Source organism: Platalea leucorodia, assembly GCF_965183815.1.
Source record: "Platalea leucorodia genome assembly, chromosome: 7".
NCBI lineage: Eukaryota > Metazoa > Chordata > Aves > Pelecaniformes > Threskiornithidae > Platalea > Platalea leucorodia.
Window position 1 is genome coordinate 17,923,637 of NC_138829.1, and position 12,588 is coordinate 17,936,224.

The 12,588-nt window shown below is 38.7% G+C and overlaps 1 protein-coding gene across 3 annotated transcripts in view; it reads right to left on the minus strand.

The window, feature by feature from the left end:
* The window catches only part of UNC79 (unc-79 homolog, NALCN channel complex subunit), a gene marked incomplete at both ends in the record, with an annotated part of 115,034 nt that overhangs the window by 36,734 nt on the left and 65,712 nt on the right, over window positions 1–12,588 (minus strand). For all 3 annotated transcript variants that reach the window (XM_082316844.1, XM_082316843.1, XM_082316845.1), the window contains 4 exons: window positions 3,189–3,329; window positions 5,114–5,216; window positions 7,580–7,663; window positions 9,638–9,754. In XM_082316844.1, coding sequence (XP_082172970.1) covers window positions 3,189–3,329; window positions 5,114–5,216; window positions 7,580–7,663; window positions 9,638–9,754 — 445 coding nt within the window. The remainder of the gene's footprint in view (window positions 1–3,188; window positions 3,330–5,113; window positions 5,217–7,579; window positions 7,664–9,637; window positions 9,755–12,588) is intronic.

Sequence of the window (12,588 nt, forward strand, 5' to 3'; positions counted from 1 at the left end):
ATAAGTCTAAACGGAAAGTTCATAGAGCTATGCTAATTTACATCTGCTGATGATCTGGCCTTCAATGTTTATCTTTGATTCATGATCCTTTTAGGCTGGATTTAGCTGTTGCTCAATCCTCTGTCAGCCTCTGTTCTGAAGACAGTTTCCTCTCTAGTCACCACTGCAAAATCCAAAAAGGACCCTAAGGCAGCTCAGTCGAATGCATGTGTAAACCAAAATGGATGGTGATTTTCATTAATGATGCATGACAAGCTGGGAACACAGCATACTTTTCAACAGTGCAATAATCTCAGGCTGGATGGTGCAGGGGATTGAAGGTTATATTCTCTTCCGTTGAACCAGCATGAATCAGAAAAACTCGTAAGAGCCCCTGACTCCGCTGTTGTTAAGAGGAGTTCACACTAAAATATAACATATTAATTCTGCTGTGTAAAGCTAATTTTGGGTGAAAACAGGTCTGAAGCCACCTTCAAGCAATAAAGACCTTGATTCTGGAATAACTGTAGCATCTGTTTACATTAAAGCACATGAGGATTTCTGCAGAATGCAACGAGACTAATCACATGCCCAATGGAGGACATTACACTTATTTTCAAAAACCTACTGAAGCACAGAAATACAACAGCATAAAATACTTCTTCTAAAAGAAATCAAAGTCCTATGCAAAGTTTCTCTCTCCTTTTGAATGCAATAATGCAAGTGTGGTTTTTATGATAAACAAAACATTTGGTTTCTAACTTTGGAAAAACTTTGTGAGACAGGAACTACACTAAACACTTGGGAACATCTGAAACTTTTTGAAATTTACAGCTTGAATGTATTTATCATTACTACTCTAAATATTTTGTTGCACAAAGGCCATGAACCCCCATCATTACCTCCACTTTGCAGACCACAAAGCAGAACAGCCAATGGACAGTAGACAGTAAATGGATGTGTTCAAATTTGTACATTAAGAACAGAAGTTAAGCTTTTCAAAGCTCCTCACTAATTCAAGAGCCTAAATGCCATTTTCAAAGAGGGCTTTGATGCTTGGAAACCTAAATCTCACTGGAAATCAATGAAATAGGAATCAACAAGTCAAAAATCTTGATTCAGGAACTAAAGTTAAGTGCGTGCCAGAGTCTTATAAACATGTCAATCTCTAATTGTCAGTAACTTGAACGCAGAACTTTTTCTCTTCTGAAAATCCCAATAGATGCCTATCTGTACCTCTGGGTACACAAATAACTTTTGGAAATCCTTCTGTGTATTGTTTAGGTATTCTGAAAGACCCTGGATTTCCTAACTCCTTATTTCCTCTTCTAAGCATGAAAGTAGTAGTTCTTTTTCTAAGAATAAAAATGCAAGAAGTCTAATTCATTCTCACCTCTGCTGTCAGATGGGTATTTGGAGGTAATGATACGGCACTGCCTGATGAAAGACAGCAACTTAGGTTATATACATGAGGCACCTGAATGCCTCTCTGCTTGTATGTGCTACTTATTTTGCCTGTATACAAAATAATTCCTTTGTGGGGAGTCTCTTACTGGACTTAGAATTTGTCAGAAATGACAGCCAGTAGGAACAACACAGGATATTTACCAGGAATACCCCATGTTGCATGCCATCTGCTGCTCTAAAACAATCAGCTGTCTCACTCCAAAGATGCAGCATTTCCTCCTCAAAGCACAGAAGTAGGTAGCCCACTCGGCCCTCATCCCTTGATAATTTATCTTCCAAATGATTTACTCTCTGTGGCTGTAGTACTGCTGTATTTACAAGAATCACACAGAATGGATAGTATCTGTCTGGATTAGAAACTTTGCCTCCATCAGAGTTCATTAGCAGCGACAGCAGGGAACTGCAGCCTTGCAATTAATGGAAATGGAGGACTTGAATAGCTGTTGTGTTTAAATGGAATTGGGAGGTAGTGGAGAGGCAGGGCTGTGAAGAGCCGTGCCCCTGCAGAAGTCACAGTCAAGCGATTTTAACTTCAGTCACTGAAAACAACACGGAAAAGGAGAGCTGCACACCATTTCTGCACTTCTAGTGCTGCTCAGAAGTTTATTCTGAAACACCCCCAACGCATCCCTCCCACCTCTTAGGCAGGAAGCTGTGGCAGTGGCCAAGGCAGCAACAACAATAAGTGATACCATAGTAATGGCGCACTTCAATTATCCCATGCACACTGCGTAAAAGTCACAAGAGAAAAATAATACGACACCAAACGTTTAAGACCTTATCAGAGTCAATCTCATGCAGCAGCTGGTTAGGAAGCCCTCATAAGGAGATGCAACTCTTTACTTGGTCTTAATTAGCATACAAAACATGGTTGAAAAGCCTGAAGGGCTTCAGGTATGCTAATGAATGATCATACCTAGGAGTCAACAATCCTCCAGGAACAAAAAAATTCAGAAAAGCTGACCACATTTGTGCATAACTTCTAAAGCAGGAACTAAATAGAAGTGAAATATTCCGTCAAAGCAGCAAAAAGGGGTAGCCAAGAGAATTCAGTCTTTACAAGAAGCACAGAAGTTGTTTAAGAACATTACATTGGAAGCACAGGGCCAAGGTACCCCACTTGTTAAGAAAGACTTCAAGACAAGAAAAGAAAGGAAAGGTGAGGGAGGTTATTAGACAAAATAAGGTTTCTTTCAAAAAGCTGAAGTCATGACTCAAATGAAAGCAGAAAAGAGCATAAGTTCTGACAAACCTAATGTAAAAAACACAAGAAGGCAGGCCAAAAAACGGTTCACGGAGCAACTAGCAGAAGAAATAAAAACTAACAGTAAATTTTTCTTCAAATAAAATGGGATCAAGAAGCACACCAGAGAGTATGCTGCATCAACTGCTGTTCAGGTAACAAGGCACTCAAGGAATATAAGGGTACTGCAGAAAAACTGAATTAATTCTTTACATCACTGTTTACAGTGGGACAAACTGGGGAGATTCCCGAGCTGGAACCTTCCTTTGGAGGGTAAAAAGGAAAGAGGTCAAAGAAGCTGCCCAAAATTGAAGTGACAGTGGAAGAAGTTACGTAAGAAATTGATAAAATGACGAGTAACAAAGCAGCAGACAGAACCAGATGTTATTCACTTAAGAGTTTTAAAATATATAACTTAATATGTTGAAGGTTATGTAAACCTAATTCCAGGCACAAAAGTCTTTCAGTCATATGGGAGAGAGGAAAGTCCTGAATTTACCTCCCTACAGACTGCATGATGTCCAACAGCAGAGGAGCAGCCAAGTCTGGACTAAGGTGAATGAAGGTTGAGAGCACAACTATGGCGAGGCCTAGTGTTTCTTCATCATATTCTTCAAGAATAGCCCCACAGTCATGGCACCTGCAAAGAACAGTTTTAAAAACTGACATTAACAAATTTAAAACAAACTATTACTATATACATGTATGTGTATAATTATGCCTTTCTAAGGTACTATTATTTAGTACATTCTATTCAAAATTTATCTAGAAAGTTAATGTAATTGTGATCTTTCTGTAATTGATAACAGTCCATGGCTTTCAAACATTAATAAAGCTCCTCACTAGCTGCACTGGCTGTTTCTTCACTGACAAATGAGAGGGCCACAGGGCAGGCCTTGTTTTGGGTCCTTCATTCCTAATTGCTAGCTAATTCCCTCACTCTATATTGGACTGCTTCAGTTTGTACTATCCAAGAGAAATCTGCAGCAGTGAAGACTAACCCTCAGCAACGTGAACACCAGCCAGTTCATGCAACTTGGGCTCAGGCGAGGGCTCAAGTCCCTGGCACTCTTCTATTTAGCAGCATAGACACAAATAATGACTCTCATAGATGATCTTAGAGAGATGCAACAATTTCACATTGTCCTTCCTGTCAGTCATGAATTATGAATAACAAATTATACAATTAGGAAACAATGATCTGATTGATTCCCACAGCAGTTATAGCTATTAAGAAAGAAATGAAAGGACCTCTCAGGGGCACAGAACCTTAGATTTCAGAGAAGTCTCCTTTCCCAGGGCAGATTTGCTGCTGAGTCACTTATCCTTCCTGAAATGCTCAAAGACAACTGATGAAGTTCTGAAAGGGCTCTGTAATGTCTAATTATAAAGGGGATGTCAGATTTAGGAGAGATGAGACAGGCTTTCACAACCTACGAAAAAGGCAAACCAATGTGGGAAACTGGCTTATCTCAGCCCAGTAGGGAGGTTTGCTTAATTTGATCAATCAGTTGCTAATGACTCCAACAGATTGTGATATTTTAACTTAATGGAATTGTACAGGCAATTTTCTTGCCTTTGTTACTGAACAGAAAGAAAAAATGCCAACAAAGTCATGAAAGTCAAGCTCAGCTGGTCTGTATGTTAATAGGCGGTGCTAGAGTTTTGGTGAAATGGCCAAGGGAAGTGCCAAAGGTAAGCCTAACTTTTGGGATGCTTCACTTTGTCACACAATAAGGTCCACTTTCAGTCACAGCCTGCACAGTGGCCCTGTCTTTCTCTGGTGATCATCCTGGCATGTCTGTCTACTGGACTGAGAGCAGAAGCACAAGCAAGAACTTACAGTTTCTCTTCCCAGTTTTTGACTAAATCGATGCATGGCCCCCTGCTGACTGCTTTACTTCTCCATTAAATGAGTACACTTAGGTTTAACACTTCCTTTAGAGGCATTTTAACCAACCAATTAAGGTTTGCAAAAGCTTTCGGGATCAGTGAGTATCAGCATTAAAAATGCTATGTTGGTAACTGTTGATGTGTAATCACATGTAATCTATTTCAACAGAAACCCAAAGGAATTTTAAAAAAGAGCTTTTCTCTTTCCTAAGGCAAAAGTGGTTTCTGATGGATCACAAGGAACCCTTGATTTAAATAGGATGGAAGGTGTGTCCCCTGCCCTCCGTGCACACACAATAACCTGAGTCATCATTTCTCCTGTGCAAACTCACACAGGTCTTACTGAATTAAAAGCACATCTTCCTGGCAGTGATTAGAAAATGTTTACCTTGGGGTAAAAAATTAATTAAAAAACTTAGCATAGAAATAAATGATAGCATGGACTTTATATTTCTGTAAAGTATATCTATACTTTAATTGACCTGTTTGAAGTTCAACTAGTTCTTTGAAAAGAACAGAAAAAGAACTTACTTGTCAGTCATCACAGTGGGCTGGTCATCAGCAAATTCTTCTGGTGCAGGTACAAACATACTGACTATACTGGGTGCTGACAGCAGGCTAGATTTTGTGGCACCTTAAGGCAGTTACGGGGAAAAAAATTAAAAAAGGAAAGAAAATCACTAAACATAAATCCAAACTGCTTGAAAAGCAGACTTCTAAAGAAGAGCCATAATGGTTTTACTGTGCATAGAAATGAGAAATAAAGTGTGTCTACAAAAGGATATATAGCACATTCCTTGCTTTTACCTAGAACTATCAATAATAATAAAAAAAAAATCGTTGGGAAAAAGATAACCAAGAACAAAAATTCCAAGAAGATGGATGTAATTGTATCTACTCATTTTTTAGGGAGAGAGAATGATTGTACAGCTGCTATGAGACTGGACACCAGAAGATTTGCAGCCTTCCCATGTACTGCTGGAGAATTGCCTTCCCATAGTTCTCGGTGACATGAAGAAGGAAATAAGTTCATATATCTCAACACCAGATCATCAATCTATTCATACCATCCCTAACAGAGGCATAGGAGAGAAATCAGGAAGGGACAGTTAGAAGAAATAATTCATAAGGAGCTGAGAAACATTGAGAATATTGGAAGGCTGATAATTAGAAATGCTTTCTGTTGAAAGTCTTCACAAGCATCTTTATTCTCCAAAGCTGAGCTGTTCAGCTGGGGGCACAGCCACTGTGATCATGCCAACATATGGGCTTCCCTTTGCCTTTGGCACTTTTTGTGCATCTAATTTCTGATGGATGCTTGTTTTAATAGGAAAAGTTAGGTATAACAGAAGATTCAAACTCTTGGCTTCTCTGAGTCCTGCTTTCCAGAATTACAGCAATATAAGGCAGTCTGACAGTCTAACATCTCTCCAGTATGGTGGTTTTCCCGCCTTGGCCCCTTTATTTTCATTAAGCAGACAACAGCAATTGCAGAAAAAAACATACAGAAGAGGTAGCTCTCCAGCTAGTCTGGTTGCAAAGAAAACCTCAAGAAGAATAATCAGACTCATTTCATGAGCCATCAGAAACTTGGATCAAAGCTACTGTGATGTACGAGCTATGTCGTTCATCTGAGATGCCTTGTGATGATGATTTAAATAGCTAGCCGTTTCGTTCTCCAGGTCTCTAAGACAGAAAGAGAGACTCAGTTCTTAAAGAAAAATATCTCTTTTGGTTGCCACATGTAGCTGACATGACAGAGACAGCATTACTCCTGTTCCCATACAGTTCAGCTCCCATACCGCATCCAGGGAGCTCAGCTGGTAGACACCATCGTTATGTATATAAGCTGTCCCCAAGGGCATCTCATTCTAAAGACCAATCTATGAAAAGCTCATTTTGTGAACCAATTTTTAGAAGAGTACCAATGCCCTTTTGATGCCAATTCAACCATAGATCAAGTAATCCATTATTGACTTTCCTGCTCGTTGCTTCAATCTGCAGATTCAGATTTAATGTTAACATTAGCCTGTTCTGATAATATTTCACTATGGGAACAGGAGAAAGCTTCTCCACCGAAGCTAGGTTCAGATGGAATTTCTGATAAGATAATCCCAGTTACTGCAGGAAAAGCAAATTTAGTGTCAGCTCTCAGGCAAAATACTCTAAGAAGCTCCCACAATTTCTGAATTCAAAACATGTGGAGTGATGAGGGCTTATTTCACAAGAATAAGACAGGTTTTAAACAACCATTTTTTACAACTTCATTTTTTTACAACTGAGTATGGAAGGAAATATTTCTTTTACATACAGAGTTGAGTACTTCATAATCGTCCTGAGATTTTGCTGGATATGAGCAGACACTCCAGGAAGTCCAGAATACTCTTCAGTAATGTAGGACACTATCCAGAATGCAAGCAATAGGACTAGATTTTCATGTATTTCTAGCCAGTTTTCTCCCCCCTCACAAATGAATCAAGATCCTTTCACTGTCATGTTCTCTAGATGTAAGTCCCATTGCAGCACACAAATGCTGAAGGCTGTCATAATGCAGGTTACAATGTTGGAATAAGACTTAACTACTCAAAATAAAAATGTCCTTTCTCGTGCACTGAACAGTAGGGAAAAAAACATGATTTAGGCAAAGAAGGTAGGTCACTGCCCCATTGCAAGGCTGTAAGAAAGTCTGGATGTATTTCAGCTGTTCATAAGGAAGTTCATAAAGAAATGAGATTCAACCACACTCTGCATAGTCTTTTATTTCCAGGTTGACAGCCAAAACAAGTACTAGCAGAAAGCCAGTACTTCTTATCAGTTGTCCCTGTCTTGAATGAACTGTCTTGTCTAATAATTTTTCAATAACCTACATTCTAAAGGACAGTTGAGAGCTTTAATACAGCTGAATGGAACATAAAATTCAGCACCATTTGGTACTAACCAAAAAACCTTCCTGGCAGTCTTAGCAGAGATATCAAGTCAAACAGACACTAAACTAACCTCTGATTCTTAGTGGTGGTCCCTCCAAGTCAGGGTTTAGGCAAACAGGGACATTGCACAGCCGCTTTCCATGCTGTATCTGCTCTGTGAATAAATATAGAACTTCAGTCTCCAAAACTATGAATCCAGCATCTGTCACCAGCACCACAAGTCTTAAACAGTTAAAACAAGAGAAAAACAAATACAACAGCTATTCAAAAAACAAAGAAAAGAGTTAATTTTTTAAGGGGGGGGGGGGGGGGGGGGGGAGGGAGAAGGAGATGAAAGAGGTCCACAAAGGAAAAAGGACACAGATAACCTAATACCAAAGAAGGCATTTTAGAAAAGTAAGTGTCATTAAACAAGAAAGGAAGTGCCTAGCTATAAAGATTCAACAAGATATGGAATATATAAGTCACAAAAAGAGAAAGGCAATGTTTAGAAATACCAGGAGACTATAAGTCAGGTATAGTTTGTGCTGACAGAAGCTAGACACAAAATGATTTTATTTTACAGATAGCAAGCTTGAGTGGTTTGAAATATGAAATGAAAGAGACACATGATACCTAACAAAGTAAAAAAAATAATAAAGCATGAACCAAGCACGCATCATATACTTATGTGGGATAAGACTACTTCCTAGTTGTTATAACTGAGTATAATAAGTCTTAAAATTGTGGTGTGACATTGAAATGACAAATAGTCACACTGGGCATTTGTCCTGAAAAACAAAAAAGTTTTCTGTCCAAATAATAATTTTACTTTGAAACTAGTGGTTAAAAAAGAGACTGAGAGTTGCAAAGCTTTCCGGAAAATAACATTTTACTTTGTATCTCCATGCTTGGAGGCCTTTAGCTGGAACGAATGTTGGCAGGAAAAGTCATAGATGTTGTGAAGAAAGCTAGTGGGAAAGATGAACACGACAGAGTTCCTAAGTGGTTTTGAGAGCTGACTTGTTCCTCTTGAACAGAGGCTAACTACTTCTTGCAGAATGAAAGCAGTAACTTTTTCACCTCTAAACCTCTGCCTGAGGAACTAGGTGATACCAGCTAAGTCTCTTCAATAAATAAACTTACCTGCTGATAGGACAAAAAAAACATTGTTATCATTGACAAATTCTGACCTTTATGATTTAAGGATCTCATGCTGAGCATGCTACTCAGCAGACTGGAATCGAAAGGATAATCCTGAACTATATACCATACCACTAGTCATTCTTCAGCTACAAGATTTAGTTTGATGGAATTTGATGCTGAAGACTGAATTAAGCAAAAATTTTAACTCAGCTGTCCAGAACTGGTGGTGAGACATTCATTCAGCATGCTAAGTTCCATATAACGTTTTAAGCATTCCTTTCTCTGGATGTATCTGGATCTGCTGATAAATTCCTAAGAAGCATGATTCCATAATGTCACTAACATCAAGATGGGCAATAAAATATCTAGCATTTATGATAAACCAGAATGAATTCATTGTTTAGTGACATCTGCTATGATTTTGGTCATAACAGAAAATCTGTTATAGAAGAAAAAAAACAAATAAACCACTTGAGTAATGAGGAAATTATGTGCTTAATTCAGTTTTCATTGCTTTGCATTCATCTCAAAGGGAGAAAAAACAGGTGAGTGAGTGAACAGAAACTTCAGGTGTTCAGAATGAGCTGGCAGAAACTTCTCTAAAGAGAAATAAAACTGGCTGGTATAAGGCACAACTTCTTCGTGTACCAACACCATTGCAAACATACATGCAAATAAATGATTCCATGCACCAGGGATGAAATCCTATACCTAATGAAATCAACAGTGATTCTTCCATTTCATTCAATGAGGCCAGGAAATAATCCAAGTAATATGCAAAATTGTGGGGACACCACTGTACCAGAGGAACTACCTCCCAAATACGTAACTATTCCAATTCATACCAGGTGAGAATCTGGTACTCACTATGAAGTTTCACTTTCGACTTGAGACAGATTACTGTTCTGCAATGGTAGAATAGAAATACTCATTTTTTTCATGGATTGATACAGAAAGTAATTGGTTTAGGAAACAGAAATAAAGAACAATAAATGCAGCTCACCAGTATCCCAAGTGCTGATATTGTGGGGAGCACTAGACTGGTGTTCCAGCTGCCTCTTCATTAGCTGGTTCATTGTCAGAGCTCCCAAAGAGCCTCTTTTCATTTGTCTGAACTGAGCTGCAAGTCAGAAATGCAAAAGGATTTCAGGGGCTCAGACAACATGTAAAACTAGTCTTTTTTCCTGATCTTACAAGCCAGCATGAGATAAATACTGAAAGGACAATGACTGCTTGCTCTAAGGATCTTGCCCAAGTCAATATGCACTCACGCAACTACACAGGGTACAATTCTGGCCCCAATGACATCAGTCATAAGTGACTTGGACTCAGGATCTCATCCGCTGTGTCAACTGTCAGTGCCTTTTTGTCTGCAAATATCATGAGAGCTCTTCAAAACACTTGGCATCTGTGAAGTGTAAGATACTACCCCAAAATTCCCATGCTGACAGGTGATAAATGTATACTTGAATCTCACTCACACACAATGTACTGAGGAATGAAACTCGGTTTCCTCCCAGCAAATTATGGAGGATTGCTCTGTCCATGCTCACCGTAGGAAAACAAATTCACTGACTGTATACCACCAGCACCCTTCATGGGTGATGCAAACTGAACAGGCCTCCTAAATACCCACCACTCGGGCATATCACTTGGACATTATTCTGAAGTGTGAAGCCAGCACGCCTTTGAAGATGGGTCCCTTTCACAGCTTCACTGCCATTCTTCTTACATGGAGCTATCAAGCAGCAAGCATTTGATTTTTTTCCTCATCCGACTATTTACAATATTTCTTTAAATGGATACTGTTTGCTTTAAGAGATGTCTCTCACTGGATAATGCTCACACACACACACAAAAAATTTGTGGATTTAAAATTTAAGACTTTTTTGGTCATGTATTTTCTCAGTGCTTAAACGGAAGAAGAAACAGATCATATACAACTCCTGACTTTCTTACTTTTTTCTCCATCCATAAGAAAATCCAAATTGAATGAACATAATACATTCGCTTTGACAGTTGAGTCTGAGCAATACCTTTCCACCACTGAAACCAAAATCATTGTTCACAGTATGAAGACAGAGTTTTAAGGCCCTGTTTGAACAAGGCACGTGAGATGGCTGACACGCATTTCCATGCAGGAAACCTTTTAAAATGTTGCCTTAAGTATATGTTTAAGTCTTTCCTCAACAGGGCCTTAAAGCAAGGGCAACAAAACAAAATCTTCTCCTAATGATTATTTTCATCTGCAGCTACATTCAACATCGTTAAAAAGAGTATTAACATAGTATCAGGTAGTTCCGTTCTAAAATTCCAAACAGTACTCAGCTAAGCTCTGAAAATAAACCCAGTATTTCACATTATTAACTGTGATGAAGAAGTACAGACAAGGGATAAACTACAACTTTCAGAAAGCTCTGAGGGGTTCAGTGCCTTCTCCTAAACTTGCTCTACTCAGTTTCTATCCGAGAGTTTCAAATTCAGAGAAAGCAGAGTACTCCCTAACAAAACAAATACAGGCTCTGAGTAATAATAAACATAATGATAACTTCAGTGGGAATCTGCACACTGAAATTATTTTATTAGGTGAAGTATTTTAAGTTTTCCCTCATTATATCCTTTCAATGTATCAGAGTGCATTTAAACTCTATTTTGGTCTAAGTACAAACTTCTCCACCATTGCTGCAAAGCAGTCCTTGTATAACCGAACTTCTGGAACTGAACCAGACCAAGAGCCCATTCCATGTTTCACTTTTAAAAGTTATATTGCAGCTGCCTTTCACAGCAAATTAGGAGAAAAATAGAATTTCCATCGTTTCCAGGGCAAGGATTTTAAATAGATGCTTTATCTCTTTATCAAGCATAGAATTTCCTGATGAAAGAACAGCAATTAACGTTAGAACTGACAAGACTGCTTGGAGTGCAGATGACTGTCAAAATATAGAAAATTATCTCTTTGAATTTTCGTAACAGCTTTTGCGATTGTAATTAAAAAAATTTCATGCATATTTCACATAATCAAGCTATTGTTGAGCAGGTTTGGATTTCCAGGGTTATTTACCTGATTTCTCAAGGACAGCCATGATTTCAAATATTGATAAGTTAAGAAAAAAATCTAAAAACCAAAACTGTGCCAGTCTTTGAACAGGGTTGGAGCCAGGCTGATTGCTGTGGATCAGCACAAGACTTTTCATGACTGTGACTGACTAGTGACACAGGGAGGGAAATTTTCCTTGATCAGATTTTCTACAAGAAACCTAAAAATTATGAGAAGATCAGTAACCTTCATACAGTAGCTGGTGAGCCATTCATATGTTAGCTAGTGCTCTGGTCAATCATGCCTTCATTGCTGTGGAATTCTCTACTCAAGAAGAGAAGTCCAAAGGCAAAATCTTCCTATCACAGTTAATGATGTATGCCTTCTGCAGCCAGGCACTGGCTGCACAAGTAATGTTATCTGTTTGTGTTACAGAAGTGCCTTGTGCTCACAGTCCTGATCAGGGCTTATTATGCAAAGCACAAAGACACATAGTAGGTGGTCAACAATATTTCAGTCTAAATGGACAAGAGACACAACGGAAGCACTCACATCCCTTTTTGCAGCTGGAAGCTGGGCACACAGAAAGAGAAAACGAATATTTACAAAGGAATGTAGGCTCAATATCATATAGATACTATTCCCAATTTCATATATTGGAATTTACAGGAACACCTAGCACTCAGTGAAACCAGACAGAGAAAGGTCTTAACCAGCACCTCTTTAGCTGCTTTAGGAAGTAACATCTGTATCATTAGGTGGCCAACAGATGTACTCTGACTACAAGATGCACATGACACGAGACACTTGTGGGGAGGAAACCTCTAATTTGGAGTACTCATCTAGCATGTCTAAAATAACATCTTCCTTTAATAGGCCAGACACCCCTTCCAATCAAATCAGCAGATGCTGAATTT